A 19,226-nucleotide genomic window follows, 5' to 3' on the forward strand; every position below is an offset into this window, starting at 1 on the left:
CATTGACTTAGGGTCTTGGATCCGCCACAGTAATTAGGACTGATTCAACGTTCCATTGCGTACGCCATTATATTCTCCATCCATTTTTTTTATATTGACGCTTGTATATTTTATAAGATAAACTCTTTGTCAATGATTTTTGTTTTCTGAAAAAGGAGATTTTGTTTAAATTATTTTCTATATTGAATTTTTTCTTATTTTAGTTAAATTGTGTTGAATAGGAAAACAAAATATCTAATATCCTAGAAGCAAAAAAAGTATTTATTTTCTATATCTAATTAGTTAGAACAATCTTTAAGTTAATTTATTACAATATTTTATACTTTTAGCTATTAATGGAGAAATAAATGAAAACTATTTCCAAATTCATGTATATAATTGATATTGGTGAAAGTAAAATTTTGTAAGTATAAAACTTAGAAAGTCTAATGAGGTCGAATGAAGTTGGAGAACATAATACTAAAATTATGTTCGATTATCAATCGAAAAAGGTATAGGCTTATGAAGTTTGATGGTAAGTCGAAGAAGACATAACTTAGAAGACAAGGATTATATATGAAGATAAGTTATTGAAGTTATATACTTCTTGAAAAAATGAAGAAAGAATCGTCGAAGGCATGTTGTTTTGATCAAGTGCACACGGAGATGCATCTTCAACGACGGTTAAAATAGGGATTTGACGATGGATTCTAACTATCTTCATAGCCGACATCGTGGAAAACACAATAATTTCAATGATAGTTCCTTAACCGTCTTAGAATGCCAGATATCAACATCAATTTCTGTAGAAACCGTCATAAAAAACATTATTTAAAGACAATTTGTAGATAGAAACCGTCTTAGAAGCGTAAATTTTTAAGACGATTTTATCGAGAATAAAATTTACTTATATCATCCACAACTGTAATATAGATATGTTCAAACATTTATGACTTGATATTATTTCATTTAGATCAGAAAATGTTAAGAAGAAGGATGCTTCTACATTTGGAATCCCAAATTTACTCTCATCCCACAACAACTCAACAGGTTTCTGGTAAACATCATATAGGTTCTTAATAAAGTCACCCAATAGATCATCTGCATTAAGAGTATTGGACTTTTGAACAGGTTCAACGACATTCTTTAGACTATTCTATATATGATTAATGAAAAGAACAATTAACCTAATGTTGGTAAATCATTTTTAACAATCTACAATTGTCTTAATACATGTTAAAAAAAATACCTCATGTGATACAAGTTTCACAAGATGACTCGGCCATGCAACGAATGTGTCAAGGGTCTGTCTAACATATTGAATCTTTGTCGTCGGAAATGAGACTAGAGTGTAACTATCATAAACTTTTTCAACAATCACCCTAACCACATCATCTGCATAAGACACGTTATGTATGGTGGACTCCCCATCATAAACTTTTCTCAAGGCCACCAGACATGTAGAATGATCACATTGAACGTAAAACCCCATAGTAGGCACCCCATCATCAACATCCTCTCCCCCAGATGGATTGGTTGCACTTTCAACATGGCTACCCTTTGTGCTCACACGTGCACCTAATAGTTGTAAATCCCCGTGTACCATGGGTGAGTTCTATGATGGCATTTGGGTTAACTCAATTTTAATGGCTTTCTTCAACTCTTGTTTCATTTTCTTGAATTGAAGATTATATTCCTCTTCAACTTCTTTCCTCCACTCTTCCTTAAGGTTACCGATTATGTCAAGCAATTGTTGTGGGGTGATTAATGCAGAGGAACTGTTGGAACCACATGATGCTTGCCCAAAGTATTCACTAATTGTCACACTAGTTTCCGTTGCACAAACACGACTTGGATGCTCCAGTCGATCAATGGTAGTAGTAAGTATGTTGTCCCGACCATGGGAGATAAAGTTGCCCTGAGTTATCTACTCTTATAACGAGTCCTATAACAAGCACAACATGGTACATGAAAAATACTTAAGGTCACTGTTATCATTCAAAAAACAAAAACACTTAAAATTATATGTTAACATCAACTCACAATTTTATCAGATATTTCTTGTGTTGCCTTAAATGCCATATGCCCATATTGCTTTATGTGTGTCATCTTCCACATCATATGTCTTGCAATCGGAGATGGAGGGTCAACGATCATTGCTGAATCCTCAGTATTCATTGCATCATGTTGCATTTTCTTCATTTTCTCCTTCATCAGATTTTTTTCAAGCAAATCATAACCCCCACAAGATAGTAAGTGGGGGTAAGCATTGTATTTTTTAATTTCCTGAGCTTTTTTTTTTCTGATTCCCTGTCATGAATTACAAACAATTTGAACAAAATAATTAAATAAAATTATATAGTGAATATATAATTAGTTACTTAGTTTGCTTTGCTTATTAAGCGTGCTAGAAAATACAACAACCTTCCCTTGCCACTGCCACCCTCTGTTATGCACATGCAAGCATGTTACTTTTGCCCTCAAAGTTGAACAAACATTATGGGTATTAAGGACAAGCAAATGCCAATACCAAAAACTTTTCTCGAATTAACCAAACACCATTCAAAGTCACAGTTATAGTTTTCCTAAGTTTATAGTGAAAACAAGCTAGAGGGAGTGAAGCTGATAGTGCACTTGTTTTAGTTTTACTTGAAATTAGAAAAGACTAGTAAATAGCAGTTTGGATTATGGAGATGTGAAGCATTTGTCAATGCATGGTATATCTATATCTTGTTAAATTCTAAGAATATGGGCCCTAATATATGATGTACTAAAAGATAGCATTCACTAGTTTACCTATTAATTTCTATACAACAATTAATCAAATCCATCTAGGATAGAAAAAGATCAAACATTGAAATAGGAAAAGATAGAAGAAAAAATGTTTGCATTGGTACAAGATAAAGGTTTGCACTGACAATACCATCTATTTTCATGACTCAATACTTCAACAACCAATCCCCTTAATCTAGCTAAATGGCTAGCTAGCTACTCTAATGTGCAACCTAATATTCATTAATACTAATAGTGAGATACGATACAACATCTCAAACCCTTACACTAATTAAGCTACACACATTTGGTAGGTATATGTATGACTTTTATCTTCTTATAGGGGAAAATAGAATCGGCCCCATCACAGCTCATTTAGGGATCGCGAGCACCAAAGGACTACAATGTACCTCTAACTTTAATTAGTTAGCCATTTCCATTTTATTAACAAATATAACTACATAATGGAAATATAATGCAAATAATATGTTGCCATAAAACAAAAAGTAGTAGCATAACTAAACCAACCTAAGAAGAGTCCAATGGACAATCATTTCACGAATGTCGACGACAGTGGCTTCAACGATGACAGAGCACGACAACTTCAATGATAGCGGCCTCAACGGAGTGAGCAGACAACGAGAGAATGGCGGGAAGTTGTGTGAGTGAACAGGGTGAGACCAAGACATGACTGAAATTTGACAACTTAAATTGCCTTATTCAAAGACGATTTTAGCAAGAACGTCTTTGAATATTACAATATGATGCCAATTTTCCTCAAAACATCATCGTTTTTACGGTTTCAACGACTTTTTAATGGAAACCGTCTTTAAAATGGTGGCAATAATTATAAAATTGTCATCGCCACCCATACAACGATGATTTTTCGACAACCATTGTTGACCTTGCATCGTAAAAAGCAATAATTTTAGTAGTGTCAATATCAATTTTTCAAGTAATCATTGTTGAACACACCATTCCAAGACAATTATTTGAAAACCATCTTCGTACACATTCAACATAATTACAAAATTATCACCAAGTTGTGTTCAACAACCGTTTTGGGCAACCATCATTGTTGGTGCATCGTAAATTACATTTTTTGTAGTAATGACGTTGTCTAACAAAGAGCGCAAAGATATAGGTATTAATATCGTAAATAGTTAGTTTGAATAAGTTATACATTCATACAAATCTTATAAATTGACAGTTCAGTGCAATTAAACTATAAATAAGCACATCATTGGTTATTTTTCGTTGGTCACGAAGATCACACAAAAACCTTTATACCAACACGTCACATAAGAAAAATGACTACCAGTTATTCAAACATATCTTAATGCAATTTATAACTACTGCAATTGTTTTACTTTGATCAATTCATGTGTTATGCAATTCTCTTCTTCTATGTTTCTTCTCCAAACTCTATTCTTTCCAATCATTATTTATTCCCTGAACTTGAACTTATTTACTTGTTGTTCTTTATTTTCTCATAATTTTTATGTTATTTTACATTTCAATCTCAATTTACATATCGAGCACGTTACTTACATTTATGTTATTTTAATTATTGATTGCATCTCAATTCAATTTACTTTCAAAAGTCTTTTACATTACAAGTCTATTTCTTTCTTTGTTTTATAACTTTATTTATCAATCAATTTATGCATTTCTATTTGTTCAGGAACATGTTTATTATCATAAAACTATAAACTTACTAGAAAATTACTTTGATTATATTCAAAAAATTATATTTTTTATTTATAACATATTGATCTATTTTGCATTGAAAACCTTTCTATTACAAATTCTAATTATCAAAATTGATATTTTTGACGATGGTGCAATGATACATCATTAGGTTAAAAATCTATGTGTATTCGATTGATCTCATAATTCCTTTGATTAAAAGTTATAACAATTACTAATTTAAATAAAAAGAAGTTACAATTATGATTTTGTCACATTAAATAAAATAAGTTATTTGTGATCGATAAGAATCAAATGTAAAAATTATGAAAAATTACATTTCGGTTACTTAAATAAATTTTCATCGTAAATAATAATTTATGTAAATATATCTCATTCTTGATGGTACATTATATCTCATTTTATGTAGTAGAAGTACAAAATTCGTGTACAGAATTATAATTGATGTTATTGTTGTTTGTCATTTTTTTAACCTTTTAATAGAGGGTGATGAGAGGCTGGGGCTGTTGTGAAAAGGAAAGATTCGTCCCAAGCAAATTAAATGGGGTATAATAGATATATGAAAAATTATAGATGTGGACATCCAATATGCCCATCAACACCTAATAAGAGAAAGATAAAAAGTGAAAAAAAAGTATAAGTTTTATAAGTAATATAATTTGACTTGAAGAAACAGATAAAAAAAATTATAAATGTTTGCTAGGTGTTAAAAATATGAGTGTTGATGTATTATTACTCTAAATATTTTACACATTATAATAAAATAAGAATTAATTTTTAAAATTTATTTTAGCTTTATTTATTGATCCACCGGTAGACAACGTATTTCATAGGTCCACCGTAGAATCCTCCAAGCTACTTATTTTTACGAAGAAATCAAGACATTATTAGAATAAGGAGCTTTTGAATAAGTTACTTCTAGTTCTTGGAGTTATTTCTTTTTGAGAAAGATATATGGTTTTTATATTTTTGTTTTGAATGAAATTTTTAATCAGTTTTATAAATTATAAAAATCAATATTTATTAATTAGGATGGTAATTACTGTTTATTTGATTATTCAAATTAATTTTTATTTATTAATTTGGAAAAATTATTATGGTTTTTATATAATAAGTTGATTTTATCAAGTCTTATATTATTATAATTTAATATATATTAATTTTAAATAACTGAGTAATTGGACATGGGTGATATGGGTGATTAATGTAAAGTTAATTGAACCGTTCAGATTGTATTCAAGTTCAATTTTTATCGTAAATAATTTTTTATTGATCTTTATTTATTTTTTAGTTAAATTCTAAATTAGTCAAGGTTTCTTTCTATGGTATATAGAAGGATTAAGACTAAAATATGTTAATTTTAAATATAAAAAAAATTAAATCTCTTATAAAAATATTTTACCAAACAGCTTTTAACTTAAAAGTAGCTATTAAAAGAAAGATAATGAAAAATACCAAACAACTTAACTTAAATTTTAAAGCTACTTTTTTAGCTTTAACTTAAAAGTAGTTGATTGTGATAAAGCAAAAGAACTATGGCTGGCTATATGTCTTTGGAATTTTGTGGAGCAACTAACTCTTAATGTTGATGGTATCTCAGAATTTATTTTTACAGCAATAAAACAATTGCAGGAATCACATCAAAGCCTCTTTGTAGCAACTCTTTGGTCCATATGGAATTTTAGAAATGATAAACTTTGAAGGAATTCAAAAGCTCCAGCATCCAATATTACAATCTCTAGAGCAAAGCAATTCATGCACGAATGAAGACTGTTAGATCCTTTCAACCAGCGAAACTGCAGCATCAAACAACTCAGTCTCCAACATCATGGCAACCTCCACCGCAAGGCTACATATCTTGCACTCTTGACGCATCGATCTTTAAGGACGAAAATATGTTTGCAGCTGGAATGTGTATCAGGAACAATCATGTCCAATTTATGTCAGCTAGGAGCTTCAATTTCCACGGTAGAATCAGACCTCCAGAACCGGAAGCAATTGCTCTATACCAAGCCTTGTAATGGGCATGTGAAATGGGTCTTCCTAACATAATTTTCTAGACAGATTGCAAAATCATAGTGGATACAATCTCCAAACCCAATACTGGCTTTTCATATTTCAATTTTATTATCTCTAACTGTAGACCATTTTGCTTACTCTCACAAACTCAAAGATAAGTTTTATTAGGAGAGAAACCAATTATCTTGTAGTCCATACCTTGGCAAGAGAAGCAAGATATCATGCTAGTCACCAAGTTTAATTACATCCATGTTCCTACGTGTATTTTAAATTTTATTATCTTCAATATAATGAAATGATATAAGATTCTGCTTGTTAAAAAAAAACTTAAAAGTGGTTTTTAAGTTAAAAAAAAGTTGGGCCAAACAAACCCTAACTCTATTCATCTTTCTATTATCATGTACGAATTTATTAAAAAATGAAAGTAAAGTTGAAAACTAATTAAAAATTTCTGTATGTTCTTAATAAATAATTTGAAATAGAAAATTGAATAAACTAATTAACCTTTTGGTTTCTATTGAGTCCTATTTTATATATATATATATATATATATATATAAGATATTTGTTTAAAAAATCCTTATATATTGTTCCATATTATTGTTTCGTAAAAAATTCTTTCAAACTAACCAGCAGCAATCTTTGGAATAAAATAAATTTTTCGAATGAACAAATAAATAGGAACAAAAAGAAAACTAAGTTACAAAATTTACCTAATATCACCATAAGTATTTTAAAAAAAGTGTTAAATAGAAAAATATTATTTAATATCTTAGAAGCAAAAAAAATAATATTTTTTCTTCTATGCGTAATTAAAGGAATCCTTAAATTAATTTATAAAATATTTAATATTTTTTAATTATTAATGGAGAAATTAATAATTATTTGGTTTAATTATTTTGCAGGTCTCCATATACTTTTACTGAATTTTTAATTAGGTTCTTGGAGTGCATAAATCCTTTTATTTGATTGAACTATTAGCTATAGGCTTTAAATTGATATTTTAAGTGAGGATGTGATCTTTCTTTACTCGCAAAAAGTTTTTAAAAAATTGTATTTTTTTTTTGTGATGACTATTTATTTAATGCTTTTTGGGTAAAGAGTGTTATAATAAGAGTTATTGTGACATTAGTAGTGATGTAATGATATTAATAATAGTGTCATTGATGTAATAATAACAATGGGGGTAAGAGTAGCAGGTAGTAGAGGGAGAGATTATAGTATTGATAAATAATTAATGAGTTTTCAAAAAATAGAAAAAAAATAAAGAGAGATAATTTGCTTGTTTTTTTAAGTAAAAAAAAAACCAATTTTTTTTTAAATTAAGACAAAAATAATAAAAATTCCTAAACTAACAAGAGTAGCAAAACTATTAAGATGTCGGGCATGCACATGTCTATATGTATGTATGCATAAAATTAAAAATAAAATAAATAAAAATTATAATTATATAACAAATTTGTAAGTTACAAATTTAACACGTGCAAATCGTAATTGCCTAACAACATAAATGATTTTCTGTGAAAATCTAAAGCTCATGCCTCATACAGATAGGACATGTACTCTTTAAATAGAATACAAAATACAAATATATAATAGAGCAAAGAAAACGACTTGTCTATAATTAAGCAAGTGAAGCAACCGTATGATCTTAATCATAATACTACGATATCCAACTGGAATTTTGTGTCCCTTGTTCATCTCTCATTGACACTTTGATCAAAACCCCTTTCCTTCACCCTTTGATGTTTCTCTTAATTGTGTTCAGAAATCTATAAATCAGAAAAAGAAAAAAGAAAATTAGATTGCAGAATAAACAAAAAAAAAATACTTTATCGGAGTGAATCATTCAGATGAATTCCTCCGACTTTGGAACCAACGATTTCATTTTGATAAACTCAAACAACTCGCTGCATGTCTGTTTCAATAGTAGCACATACCATGGTTCGAGCCTTTGGTTGGAAAATTCCGTGGAGAAAACACTACCCGAATTTGTCCTGCAATTTGCAATTATCCTAGCAGTCAACCGATTTTTGCTCCTTGTTTCTGAACAATGCCATGTACCTCATATTGTTGCCAATATTTTTGTAAGTATTTTCAGCTTATGATCCTTGGCTCATGAATTGAATTCTCAATCTTAACATGGGGACGATAATTAAACAACAAACATAAATATGATAGGATAAAGAATAAAGAGCTTTATTATGAAATCAAAAGTGCTAACAATTCACCATTCATGTGCTACAATCATGGTACATGTCAGAAAGAAGAAAAATTATCATATAATCAACAATACGTGGTCTTAGCCAAACTCTATGACAAATTATTAACTTTTGCCATTAAATTGAAACATGAAATTGCATGTTATACGATGACTGATGACAACGGCATAGGCTCTCAGGTCAACTATTAATTTTCCCTTAAATAATCACATGTTTTTAAGAGAATTATACTTTTAATAAACAATTATTTTCTTTCTTCTAAATATATTAATTTGCTAAGATTTTAATGACTGATTTGTTACTAATCAACATCAACTTTTGTGATTATGTTCCTAGACGGGTTTTCTATTTGGTCCATCTGTTCTGGGACGTTGGAATGCTTTTATCAAAAACGCATTTCCTTTCAGTAACATGATACCATTTGAAACCGTGGGAGGGATGGTCCTTGTTTACTACGTGTTCTTTGTAGGTCTAGAGATAGACTTGAAACCAATAACGGGATTTCACAAGAAGGCCATGGTTATTGTCATTTCCTGCACAATCTTCACCTTACCAATAGGGTTTGGCTTGTACTACATGCTTGTCACCGACATGTGGCGCAAACCTTTGCCCCTTGTCAATGCTAGGCCAAAGGGTGCAATATTATGGGGAATTACCCTTTCTTGCAGCAGTGAGTTTCCTGAGATTGCAAAGATCCTTTCAGACCTTAAGCTTCTCCTCACAGAAAACGGACAACTGACTCTCACTGCTTCTCTCATCAATGACTTGTTTTCATGGACTCTTCTTGTGTTAGCTCTATCTAATTTCTATTATGCTTCTGGGATATCTTTTTTCATAACGATCATGCTTGTGTTGGTGTGTTTTGTGGTACTTCACCCCTTTTTCAAGTGGCTATTCAACAATGCGGGTACCCGGGATCGTGAGTTCCTTGAGTCACAAGTTATCTTTGTGTTGCATATAGTTTTGGTTATTGGGTTGTTAACTGATGGGTTGGGTATGCATTCCATTATTGGGGCTTTCTTTTTGGGTGTTGTGATCCCTCAAGGTGCGCTTAACAACGCGGTGCAGGACAAGGCACATGATTTTGTGGCTTCGTTCATGATGCCTTTGTTCTTTGTGACTGTTGGAGAGAGAATTAGGATCCAAGACTTGGCCTTGGACACTCATTTTACAACTATGGTGGTGGTTGTTTTGTTGGCTTTTGTGGCGAAAATTGTGTGCACTATGGCGGTTTCTTGGTTCTGCCTGATGCCAAACATGGAAGGATTATCCCTTGCACTGATCATGAATACTAAAGGAATAATGCCATTGATCGTTCTCAGCATCGGCAGGGACAGACGCGTAAGTTACCTTACAAACTTAACATTGTAACATGCTATATTTATGATGCATTGGTACAAATATAGTCAATCTTCCTTCATCTAAGGTTTGATTAGTCAAATAATTTAACATTAGCAAGGTCCTAAATTGTTATTGAGATATATTAAAAAAAATTGTCATTTATGTTAAGGCTTAAGGACTTTCAAAACCTTAATACTGTAAAAAAAATTATAGAAGAATGTCGTAGATGGGGTCACATTAAGGGACGATCATGATGACAATATAGTTGTCTAGAACTCCAAAACCTTAATATTACAATGACAATGGTAATTGTAGACTGCAATTTAAAATTTTAAATAGGAGAAGTATACAGCGATATGTATGTAGACTTTTTGATTGCTTATGTCAAATGTCTACATGATGATATGCCTCCATGCAAAAATTGCATGTACTATTAACATATAGATTGAAATCACATATTCTTGGTCATTAAAATCACTTGTAATTAATAGTCAAGAAAGAGGCAGGTATTAGGAATAGGTGATCTGAGTCCACTAACAACCATTAATTCATAGCACTTTTCATCAAAATCATTCATTCGTAGCAATTTTCAACAAAGTTTCACAAATTAACAGCATTGGTGTTAATTAACATTTAATTGTATGCATATACATGTGATGCAGGAACTGGACAACCAAACCTATGGGGTGATGCTAGTAGCATGCTGGCTAATGACAATCCTAGTGGGACCAGTCTCATTCGCTTTAACAAAAGCCTTGAAAACAAGAAACATTCTAGGAGGCAACCGCAGGAGCATGCAAAACACACAACCAGACTCACCCCTTAGACTACTAGCTTGCATCCACACAAAGCGCGATGCCAACGTGATTATTGACCTATTAAAAGCCTCGTGCCCCTCGGTGAGAACCCCAATTCAAGTCCTGGCAGTGGAACTAAACAAAATGAACACCCGCCCCACCGCATCACTCATCATAAGGGATGCCAAAAAACCATCCTTCACCTCAAAATCCCCGAAACTCGACACCGAAGATACCCTCAACAGCTTCGACAACCTCAACCAAGCCATCTTCACGGAGAAGATGAGAATAATCTCAGACTACAACTCCATGCACAAAGACATCTTAAACCTTGCAAGGCGTAGAGGAGTGGCGCTTATACTAACCACACTATACAAGCAACCAACTTACGACGGTTTGGGAGCCGGTGCCGCCACCGCAAGAGCAGTTAACATAATTAACCGCGACCAAGCAAGCAAAGACGAGAAGAAAGTGGTGTTGGAGAACCTAGTTAGGGATGCACCATGCTGTGTGGCGATATTTGTGGATAGGGGGTTGAGTGGTCATAATAAGGAGCAACATGTGGCGATGTTCTACATCTCTGGTGCAGATGACCGAGAAGCGCTCTCATACGCGTGGAGAATGAGTAGAAGGCAGGAGGTGAAGTTAACGGTGGTGAGGCTGGTTTGGGAGAACCCTAATGACGAGTTCGACGAGAAGGACAAGGAGTTCATAAGGGGGTTTGTGGGGCAAGCGAGGGAGATGGGTAGGGTTAGGTATTTGGAGAAGAAGGTGAGGGATGAGAAGGAGACGGTGAAGGTGTTGGATAAGATAGGGAATAAAGGGTTTGATTTGTATGTGGTGGGGAGAGGGCATGGGAGGAAGATGTCGCTGGCGCAGACGCTGGATCCGGTGTTGGAGGAGCCTGCGTTGGGGCCTCTTGGCGATGCTTTGACCGATTTGAACTCTGCGGCTCAAACATCTATTTTGATTTTCCAGAGACAGGCTCCGCTTGTTCATGGGAACCATGTCAGGTCTGCTTCGTCTGTTGCTTATGACAAAGTCTTTGATGCCATGGTGGAGCAGCAACTACTATGCCATTCAACCAAGTTTCCAATGCTTTTAAGTCATTATGCTTGAATGTTTTCTCATGGATCTAGATCCTCTTAATTGGACTAGGATCTCGTTGGAGTGTGCACATTCAATGATTTAATTTCCATCCAGACAAATTAATCCTTGGTGTCATGTGATTTTGTCATGCATGCCACTCATAATACTTCAAAATCAACAACATTTTTTTATCAGTTGTGAAGGGAGACTATTAAGTTTAGCAGTTGTGAATGAGAATAATTAATTCTAGCAATCAGATTAAAATAAAGATTGAAATTAAAATATTTTAAATTTAAATTAAAATCTTATTTAACAATAAAATTTCTATAAAATTTAACATTAAATGTCTTAAAAATTCAACATCATAAAATATCTTAAACATATCATAACCATTACAACTACTACCATCATCATTATGTTATGATTATTTGTGTGATAATTATCAATTGTAGGCACTTCAACCATTATCATTATCGTTAACACTTGTCGTTATGACCATTTTCATCCAAATCATCATCACAATTATTCACCACCGTCGTCGTCATTATCATTATCATGATCATCATCATAACTATCATCGTCGTCACCAACATGATTATCAATGTTGTCATCGTCATCCACGTCAAACATGTTCTAAATATTTTCTTAAAATTGAGAATAATTAGGATTAAATATATATATTCAAATAGTAATAATCTGAACTATCTAAAAATTATTATAAATATTATCTTGAAATTTCAAACTTTTTAAATTATTAGATAACAGTTAACCACAGTGTCTTGTAACGAATATGCATAAAATCCTTATATGAAAAAAAAAATATTACAGAATCGGTTATTATTATTGGCCTTTGTAACACTGCTAGATAATTACTAACTTGTCCAATATTTGGACCATTCACGCGTGTGGTGTGTCACCTAGAGCAAACATTAGTTAAATTAAGAATTTTCCAAGACATCAATACTCTTTTTTCCTTTCAGATTATAACATGTGAACTCAAATGATTGATATAATGGTATAAGATTATCTTGTATTCATATGAGTGAAAACAATCTAATTAATAGAAAAATTTATGTGATTTTTATCACGTATAAAAATTTTCTTAAATTAATAATAATTATGTATTAGGAGAGTAGGATGAGTTTCTCATCCAATAAATTAAAAAACACATGTGATTTCTGAGCTAAGAAAAAAAATTATATCATTTTGATATAATATACACAATTTGAAAATTTTCAGGTGAGTGGCAGGACATTTATGAGACTTAATTTGTTTTATATCGTGAGAATTATTTTTTATTTGAAAATTAATTTAATCAGATTATAAGTTTGGATAATTTTTTATGTAAAATATTTTTCATAAAATTCAAAATTGTAAAATATATCAGTAACACTTTATGATTATTAATATTTTTTTATTTAATTACTTTCGTATGAATTATGGAATTTTATATTCACTTTAATTTTTTAACAATTGGTTCGAAAACTAAAAGATAAAACTTTTAAGAGAAGAGTATTTAATATATTAAAAAATAAAAATAAAAAATTTTACAAGAGAAAATTTATTTTAAAATTATATGAATAATAATATTAATTGATACTTTTTATTCTTAAATAGACTTTGTAATATTTAATAAGAAAATGTTTCAAAACTTTATAAGAGTATACTGAGTGGGCATGAAAAATCTACTTATAAATCTAAATTAAAAAAATTAATTAATTTTATTATAGACTAGGAGAAAGTATGTAATTTCAAAAGTCGAAAGAGATGAGAAAACTTCCTAAAAATTTCTTACATCATGGAGTGTTTTAGTAATATATTTTCCTATGCTTCCTAGAAAACTCTAGGAATAAAATTAAACAATACTAATTTTAGAGGAACTTAAAACATAATTTAGCGTTTAAAAAAAACTCAAACTTACAATATACAACAAAAAATTAAGTATTATGTAAAATGTACTTTCTTATTTATTTAATGTTTTCGAGAAAAAATGATAAATTATTATGGAAATTATAGAAATTTTAAAATTAAAAAAATAATGTACATGTCACTTTAATCTTTCTAAACACATTTTGATGAAAATATAATAAGAATTCCCAAATCAAATTATTTTAGAAAAAAAGATTAGCAACAACTGTTTAAGTATATTAGTAAAGAAAAGAATATTAGTAGACAGAATTTAATACGTTCAATTAAATATTTTTATTTACTAAAAAATAATAATTATAATCATTATAATTAGCAACGAAAATAATACACAATAATAGAAAAATAAAAGATAATTTTACTTTTGAAAATTTAAGGATATCTAAGACGGTGAAAATTAAAATAAGTTAAACATTAATCATGTTGTCTTAACACCACATTAAGAAAAAAAAAGTGTATTTATTACATAAAAAACCTAAGAAAATTTAGTACATTTTTCTTCTTGAGTACTTATAAGCATTTAATAGAATGCATTAAAATATTTACGACTAACATTGTTAGAAATCTTCGTAAGACTCTCAAAATAATTACAAAAGGTGTAAATGAGTAAAAGTCAATACTTTTTTTATAGAAATTCAAATATATATATATATATATATATATATATATATATATATATATATATATATATATGCATAAAAATGAACTATAATAAATTCATGAAAAATATGGATGCATAATTTGTATTTGTTATTTATTACTCATATATGTTAATATACTAAACAGATCTAATTTATTCCCCCTGACACAACACAATAAAAAAAATGTCAAGCCCGAATCAAATAGATCTCTCATCGCCTTTTCTTATTCTTTATTTGATGGCAATCCTTATATAATGTTCATTAGCTTGTCTCATTAACAAATAACAAACAAAGGTATTAATCACTCGTATTCTTCACAGAATGCAATTAAATTTAAAGTTATCTAGGTATAAGAAAACTTTTAATAATTTATATTGGTAAGAAGATAATAAAAAAATGAATAATAATTTGCTTAAAAATTATTTTTTGACATTTTTTTTGTTCACATACAAATTTATATAAGAAATTATAGCTATATTAAAATTATTATTAAAATCAATAAATTAAAGAAATTTAATTTTGTCATAATAATTTAGATGCTAATGTGATTCTGGATAAATTGTTCATTGCTTTTGAGCTATGTGTAAATTCTTTCACTTTTTAAAATTTTTAGAAATGTCAATTCCCAAGACTTTTATATGTGATTTGCAAAACAATAATTTACATGTAGACATTAATTTTACTCTTACTTGCTTAAATGTAATTTTAATCTTTTATTTTTAAAAAGAAATATTTAGTACTAAATTAAACATGTAATTTTGATCTAATTTTTAATTTTATCTAAATTATATTTGGATTAAAGTGTGATGTGAATTTACTTATAGTCTATTGGTGAAAAAAATCTCTCAGTATTCACCCTCTCTCGGCTGTCCAAAAATTGGAGAAAATTATTTTGCTTGTGTATCTAAGCATAAATTTATTTTGCCCGCCTCTCTAACCAGAACTTGTCAGTCAATACAAAGACATCTGGATTCTTTTTCTTTTCAGATTATACCCTGTGACATGATATACATAATATTTAAAAAAAACGGTAACTGGTAAGGCATTTGTAAAACTGAGTTGTTTTATATTTGGTCAATAAACAAAGCAGAATTATCTTTAGTTAACGTTTAGAGAGCAAAGGTTAGTCCAGTGATTTCATTCATTGAGGAGTGTAAATGCAGCTTAAAAACACATAATAAGAAATAGACCTGCTTGATGTTTTTGATATTTTTTGTCCTGTATGCAAAAGCCACATACCCAAGTACCTAGTAACTGGTCATTAATTCTCTGCATAGTTCTTTGTTATTGACCTTCTCATTATTTGTGATCTTAACCTTAAACATAAAATTTTAGTTATTAGTTGAATCCGGGGTTTAAGAAATAGACTGAAGGATGTTTGCACGTTAAGTAATGCCTCCATTGAATGGGAGTTGACATGTTAGACAGCTCTAAAAGTAGCACAGCCCTTCACTGACAAAGGGAATGAAATCACTCCCATATGAAGCATAAGAATGTGTACAAATGTATCACTTCTTACTCAAATAAAAAGACATCTTTATTACACAAAAGTCAAAACAACATAAAAAGAACAAACATAGTTTGTATATTATGCAATATAGTATAAGTGTGTCCTGAACATCCTGAACAGCTACTGTACCTCATTCTTGTTCTCCTCATTGACCACATGACCTTCAGCTTCAACTTCTTTAATCTGCCTTTCTATATCAGCCTTCTTTTCAAGGAGTGGTTGTATTTTTCCGTTAATTTTTTCAAGCTTCTGCTTCAGAGTGCTAAGATCCTTGGTCTTGTCCTTTCCAGTAACTTTTTTCTTCTTCTCCTTCTTGTCTTTGTCTTCTTTTTTCTTCTTCTCTTTCACTTCCTTCCCACCATCCTTTCCTTTATCTTCTTTTTCACCTTCTTTTTTTATTTCTTCTATATCAATATCCCTAACAGAAACTTCAACCTTGCTATCCTCTTTCTCACCCTCCTCTTTATCCTTCTTTTCCTTTTTGTGATCCTTCTCTTTCTCCTTCTTATCCTTTTTCTTTTTCTTATTTCCTTCATCATCCTCACCTTCATCATTTTTTCCCTTTTCCTTTAATGTGTCTGTTTCTTCATCTTTATCCTTCTTTTCCTTTTTCTTCTCCTTCTCTTTATCTTTCTTTTCCTTCTTCTCTTCACCATCACCGTCTCCTTTTTCTTTGTCCTTCTTTTCCTTATTCCCTTCATCTTTCCCATCATCTTCTTTCCCCTTGACTTTCTCTGCATCAATTTTGTCATACTTTTTCTTCTTTTCCTTCTTCTCTTCATCATCCTTCCCATCATCTTCTTTCTTCTTGATCTTCTCTGCATCAGTTTTGCCATCCTTGTCTTTCTTCTCCTTTTTCTTCTTTTCCTTCTTCTCTTCATCATCCTCCCCATCATTTTCTTTCCCCTTGACCTTCTCTACATCAGTTTTGTCACCCTTGTCTTTGTTTTCTTTTTTCTTCTTCTCCTTCTTATCCTTCTCCTTTTTCTCTTCACCATCGTCCCCTTTAGCTTTCAAATCTTTTTCTTTTTTCTCTCTCTCTTCATCTTCCTCTTCCACCTTCTCTTTCTTCTTTTTCTTTGATTTATCTTCATCTTTATGTTTCTTCTCTTCCTTACTTTTTGTATGCTCTTTCTCAACTGATTTATTCTTCAGTTCCGCTTCTACCTTAATCTTCTCTTCCTTACTTTTTGTATGCTCTTTCTCAACTGATTTATGCTTCAGTTCCGCTTCTGCCTTAATCTTCTCTTCCTTTACATCACCTAGCTTGTCATCCTTGATCTTGATGTCATGGGAGATTTCCATATCTATATTATCTTCACACAGTGATGATGCAAAAACCTTAACTAAATCTGACAGGTCCCTGAAACATGCACATGTGACAGTAAAGTCAAGCCATTAATTTAAATAAATTGCTTGATACAATTACTTGCAAGACATTAGTTAAACTCCAACATACTTGATTAACAGTTTAATGCACCTTCCTCAAAATCAATGACAGAATACCCAGCTCAAGCTAGGCAAATGGAAATCAACCAAGTTCATACAGAATACTAAACAAGGCTAATCAAATATAAGGATGACATGTCACATATTGATATATAAAAACATCACCAGCAAAAAACAACTTTCACTATTCTTAGACAGGAATTCGTAAACACCAGAACCAAACTCAGTTAAACCATTAATCTAGTTGAACTAAATTGATTAAAACTGCAATATCTAACAAAACAATTCTCAATCACCAGCTACTAACAACTTTCACTATTGTTAGAGAGGGAATTAGAAAACATAAAGAACCTCAGTATAACCATTAATCAAGTTGAACTAAATTGATTAAAACTGCAATATCTAACAAATAAACAAAATAATTCCCAATCAGTTAGACTCTGCAATTTGTTTTTCTTCAATTTGGACAAGTAAACAAAAGCATACAACAATAACATATCACCCAAAACAAACTACAATTTTCTATTTAAGAAAAAGTTACATTCTAAAAAAAAAAAGCTGAATCACTAAAATTATGTACAAGATCTGAGACTATAAACAACAATATCCAACAACAGATTCAACCAATTAATTAGCGAACAAACACTAATAACCTATTCCTATCCAAGGCCCATCGAAGCACAAAAGACGCCAAACAGGGAACGCATCAATGCTACACATCCTAATATGCTAAAACATGCAAATCTCTGTCATAGCAGTACAAAATCCAAAATTTATTTTTAATCATAAATATCCAAGAATGAATTCCTCCGTACACGTAGCTGAATTGCCTCTTCCTTGTGAACACTTTTTTTACATCTCAATAAATTAAAGCCAATCAAGCAAACCAAAAACAGAACAAAATAAAACAAACAAAATTTCAAACGAAATCTGGCCATAAAAAAGAATCAACATTAGATTCCCGTTAATCATGCATAAATTCAGTGAAATTAAGCTAATTCAATTTTTCCATGGTGCAAGGCACAGATCATGATCTGAACGAAGATGAATGAATGAATGAATGAAGCTAGAGGATCAGATGAATATTGAATAGTTTAAAGTAAAACCAAACGCACCTGTCGTGAAAGTTTGGGTTTGGAGAAACTGAGGAGCAGCTACTGGAACGTTGGTGACTTAGTACTACTGGCTTGTGTCTGAGGTATTTATAGCATTTTCCGGATCCATTGAGTGCGACATTTAGTGACGTGTCGGTTACACACGCATTGACGCGTATACAAGGAAATATCGATGAAGCGGTTTTCATTTCAACGAAAAGGAAAAGTTTTGTCGGGGTCTCGAGTGAGAGCGTCATTCACCCAATTTGACGGTGCGTTTTTTCTCTTCTTCCCGTGTTCTATCCGTGGAACCTCCCATCGGATAACCATTAGTCATTCTTTTCATCATAATTATCGTGTAAAAAAAATCAAATAATTTTTTTTTTTTTAATATAACATTAATTAATTTTTTGTTTATATCATTTATAATATTAATTATGGATGATAAAATTTATAAATAAATTAATGATAATATAAGGTTAATTTTGTAAAATTATTATTATTATTTTATTTATTTATTGTTTTTTTTATATTTGTAAAATAATCTAAGACAAATATTACTTTGAAACAGAACAAATATATAATTTTTAGAAAAAATTACACCAACACCTCATGAGTATAATTAAATAAGTATTTTCTGTCTTTTTTACTATTACTTTCACCTCTATTGTAAGGTTT

General features: G+C 30.7%; 2 protein-coding genes across 2 annotated transcripts; one reads left to right on the top strand and one right to left on the bottom strand.

Moving 5' to 3' along the window:
* Positions 1 to 7,659: 7,659 nt before the first annotated feature.
* LOC100780176 (cation/H(+) antiporter 15) lies at positions 7,660 to 11,958 on the top strand. Its single transcript, XM_003548420.3, has 3 exons — positions 7,660 to 8,566; positions 9,038 to 10,042; positions 10,705 to 11,958. Exons 1-3 carry the CDS (start codon positions 8,333 to 8,335, stop codon positions 11,956 to 11,958), a joined length of 2,493 nt encoding a protein of 830 aa, XP_003548468.1. The 5' UTR covers positions 7,660 to 8,332.
* A 4,052-nt stretch (positions 11,959 to 16,010) lies between these two features.
* LOC100778761 (myb-like protein X) lies at positions 16,011 to 18,856 on the bottom strand. Its single transcript, XM_003548678.5, has 2 exons — positions 18,570 to 18,856; positions 16,011 to 17,368 (listed from the first exon to the last, which is right to left on the bottom strand). Exons 1-2 carry the CDS (start codon positions 18,803 to 18,805, stop codon positions 16,126 to 16,128), a joined length of 1,479 nt encoding a protein of 492 aa, XP_003548726.2. The 5' UTR covers positions 18,806 to 18,856; the 3' UTR covers positions 16,011 to 16,125.
* Positions 18,857 to 19,226: the final 370 nt, after the last annotated feature.

The sequence above is a fragment of the Glycine max genome, chromosome 16 (assembly GCF_000004515.6).
Source record: "Glycine max cultivar Williams 82 chromosome 16, Glycine_max_v4.0, whole genome shotgun sequence".
Lineage (NCBI taxonomy): Eukaryota > Viridiplantae > Streptophyta > Magnoliopsida > Fabales > Fabaceae > Glycine > Glycine max.

Bases quoted from the DNA above. Each gene is read 5' to 3' on its own strand.
- LOC100780176 (XM_003548420.3), top strand. From the start codon at position 8,333: ATGAATTCCTCCGACTTTGGAACCAACGATTTCATTTTGATAAACTCA. The intron at 8,567-9,037 runs GTAAGTATTTTC...TTATGTTCCTAG, and splicing joins ATATTGTTGCCAATATTTTT to ACGGGTTTTCTATTTGGTCC. The intron at 10,043-10,704 runs GTAAGTTACCTT...CATGTGATGCAG, and splicing joins GCATCGGCAGGGACAGACGC to GAACTGGACAACCAAACCTA.
- LOC100778761 (XM_003548678.5), bottom strand. From the start codon at position 18,805: ATGACGCTCTCACTCGAGACCCCGACAAAACTTTTCCTTTTCGTTGAA. The intron at 17,369-18,569 runs GTGCGTTTGGTT...TGCATGTTTCAG, and splicing joins AACCCAAACTTTCACGACAG to GGACCTGTCAGATTTAGTTA.